Below are 2,451 nucleotides of genomic sequence, written 5' to 3' on the forward strand. Positions count from 1 at the left end.
GATTGTACTATATTTACCCATATTTCTTAGACTGTCCCCAAAATTTTTCAAACCCTAGATTCTCAAGATGTTTAAATGCTAAAGTATTATGCCTTTGATACCATGTTGTTTGATGTTAAAAGATATAACCACAAAAAGACAAACAATATATAAGACCCAATACTATCAATCAACTAAATCTCAACAAACTTGGATTCAAAATATGAGCTCAAATCTCTTTTCAATAATAAAGTTAAATATTCATAATAATAAAGTTAAATATTCATTATTTCTGTAAAATCCTCCCCATCCACATACCAGTACTACATATGCGGAGATAGTAGTACGGGAGAGTATCATCGTTTTTTAAACAAATTTGAGGATCAAGCAAAACATAGTTCTTTTTTTTCAACTAATGATAATTGTCAGTTATTAAAAAGATATCAGTTGGCGATATTTGGCTCAACTCAAGTAAAATATCATCGAGTTCCCCTTTTTCCATATATTCATGAAACTCTTCGGTAAGAAGACTCTCCTGGTCGCAACCCTCGTTGTTGTAGTTGACGCCAATTGCTGCAGGTTGTTGGTATTCTAGTGTGCTTGTTGGAACCACCCCAGCTAATGACTGATCGTGTGTGTTGTTCATGTTGCCAATAGGTTGTTCTTGCATTCTGAAAGCTAACGACACACAACTTGTTCCATCTCTTGTTGTAGAAACAACTTTTTTGTTAACCTTCCTCCTTATCCTACAAAGAACATACTCCACCTGCATAATCAGTAAATAAATATTAGTATCTTGAATATTTTTTACCATAATATTCAACATCAACGATATATAGAACCACAATATCAGTAGTGGTGAAACTAATGAGAAAAGATGAAGTAATTATTGGTTAAAATCATCCCTATCACTCACTGATGAGAAGATGCAAACCAAAACCCTAGCTTTCGTAGTTTCTCTCTCCATCTCACCAACCAAGTCAGCAATTAATATAAGAAACAAGTCAGCAAATTAAGTTATACGATATTTTTGATAAGTTATAGCTAGTTATCATGATTAGATAATTAATTAACAAGATGATCAAGAAGTCCTAGCCTGTAAAAGATCTTTGTTTCCTCACTTCATGAATATATGTATATATCATCAGCCATCGTCTCCCATATAAAAAAATATGGCGTCGAAGGATACCAGAGAAAGTCTCCATTTTCATTTGGGCGTCAATGCTGAGATCAATCCCTACTTTAGATCTTCTAAAACAAAGGGGTTACTCTATCCCTAATAGATGTGTGTTATGTCAGTGTGAAGAAGAAGATGCAGATCATTTGCTCCTGAATTGTTCAGTCTCTAGGAAGATATGGGATTATTTTCTTTCACAAACGATTTTTGGTTTCAGGAGTTTACCATATCAGATGGAGGTTTTCTTTACAAGATGGAAGAGATATAAGTTAGATACACCAAAAGGATACTTAGGAACTGCTATTCCTTTTGCTATTTGGTGGGCGTTGTGGAAGGAGCGAAACACAAGGATATTTAAAGATAATTTTAGTTCGGTTGAACAAATAATTGTAGAGGTCAAGAGATTAATTTTTTCATGGGCTTTACCAACTAGAATTTTCATAGGGGTACCTTTCTCAGTCTTCTTGTCTTCTTGAGAGTCGATGTTATCTAATATGTAAAATTTGACTTTTAGAGTGCTGTCTCGGCACAATAATCAATATATTACCTCTTTCTCAAAAAAAAAAATTTGGGGTTCTTACCATGCATGCAGCAAAATAAAAAAAAGGATCATAAAGCTAGTTAGGGTTTATATATATGTACCTGGTCAGGTGGTGGAGAAGGAACTAACGAATATTCATGCATTATCCAACTTTCTGATGATGATGTCTTTCTTCTTTTCTTGTCTGTAAAAGTCAAAGTCTTTTTCTTTCCGACAATTTTTTCTGTGTTGTCTTTAATATAATGGGCGGAGGATTCTCTCTTCCATGTCCCTTCTCCTGCAACTCTTGATACTCTACTTCCCGTTCGGTTCTTCTTTAAAGTAGTAAAAAAAATACCGAACTTCATCATTGCGACTTTCATCTTCATAAGGGGGACAAGAAATACGATTCAATTCTTGGAAGATCTTCCAGGGTTCTTCTCCATATATATCTTTGTCGATTATTTGATAATCATCACCTCCTAAATCTTCTCCTCTTACTCTCTTGGGTAAATAATAAGTTACCAGTTGTACATCAGTGGGACAAAATTTAAAACCCACCTGAACATGTAAACAATTCTGCATGCTTCTTGACTACAAAACTCTCTTGGGTAAATAATAGGTTACAATCTCTCTCTATCTTTATTTCTATCACTGACTCACTTTTCCCCTCTAGATATCGGATTAGACTTTGTGATCTCTCTTTCTCTCACTAATTCACTCTTGCTCTTTATATGTCCCTTTATTACTCTTTCTCTCACTCTTTATATATTTA

The 2,451-nt window shown here is 34.1% G+C and overlaps 1 protein-coding gene across 1 annotated transcript; it reads right to left on the reverse strand.

Moving 5' to 3' along the window:
* Nucleotides 1-391: 391 nt before the first annotated feature.
* On the reverse strand, nucleotides 392-2,044 carry LOC147548070 (NAC domain-containing protein 87-like). The gene is made up of 2 exons (XM_086667984.1): nucleotides 1,799-2,044; nucleotides 392-745 (listed from the first exon to the last, which is right to left on the reverse strand). Exons 1-2 carry the CDS (start codon nucleotides 2,042-2,044, stop codon nucleotides 392-394), a joined length of 600 nt encoding a protein of 199 aa, XP_086524110.1.
* Nucleotides 2,045-2,451: the final 407 nt, after the last annotated feature.

This window comes from Eschscholzia californica, unplaced genomic scaffold, assembly GCF_041429995.1.
Source record: "Eschscholzia californica isolate CP2 unplaced genomic scaffold, dmEscCali1.0.p SCAF_3, whole genome shotgun sequence".
NCBI classification, from domain to species: domain Eukaryota; kingdom Viridiplantae; phylum Streptophyta; class Magnoliopsida; order Ranunculales; family Papaveraceae; genus Eschscholzia; species Eschscholzia californica.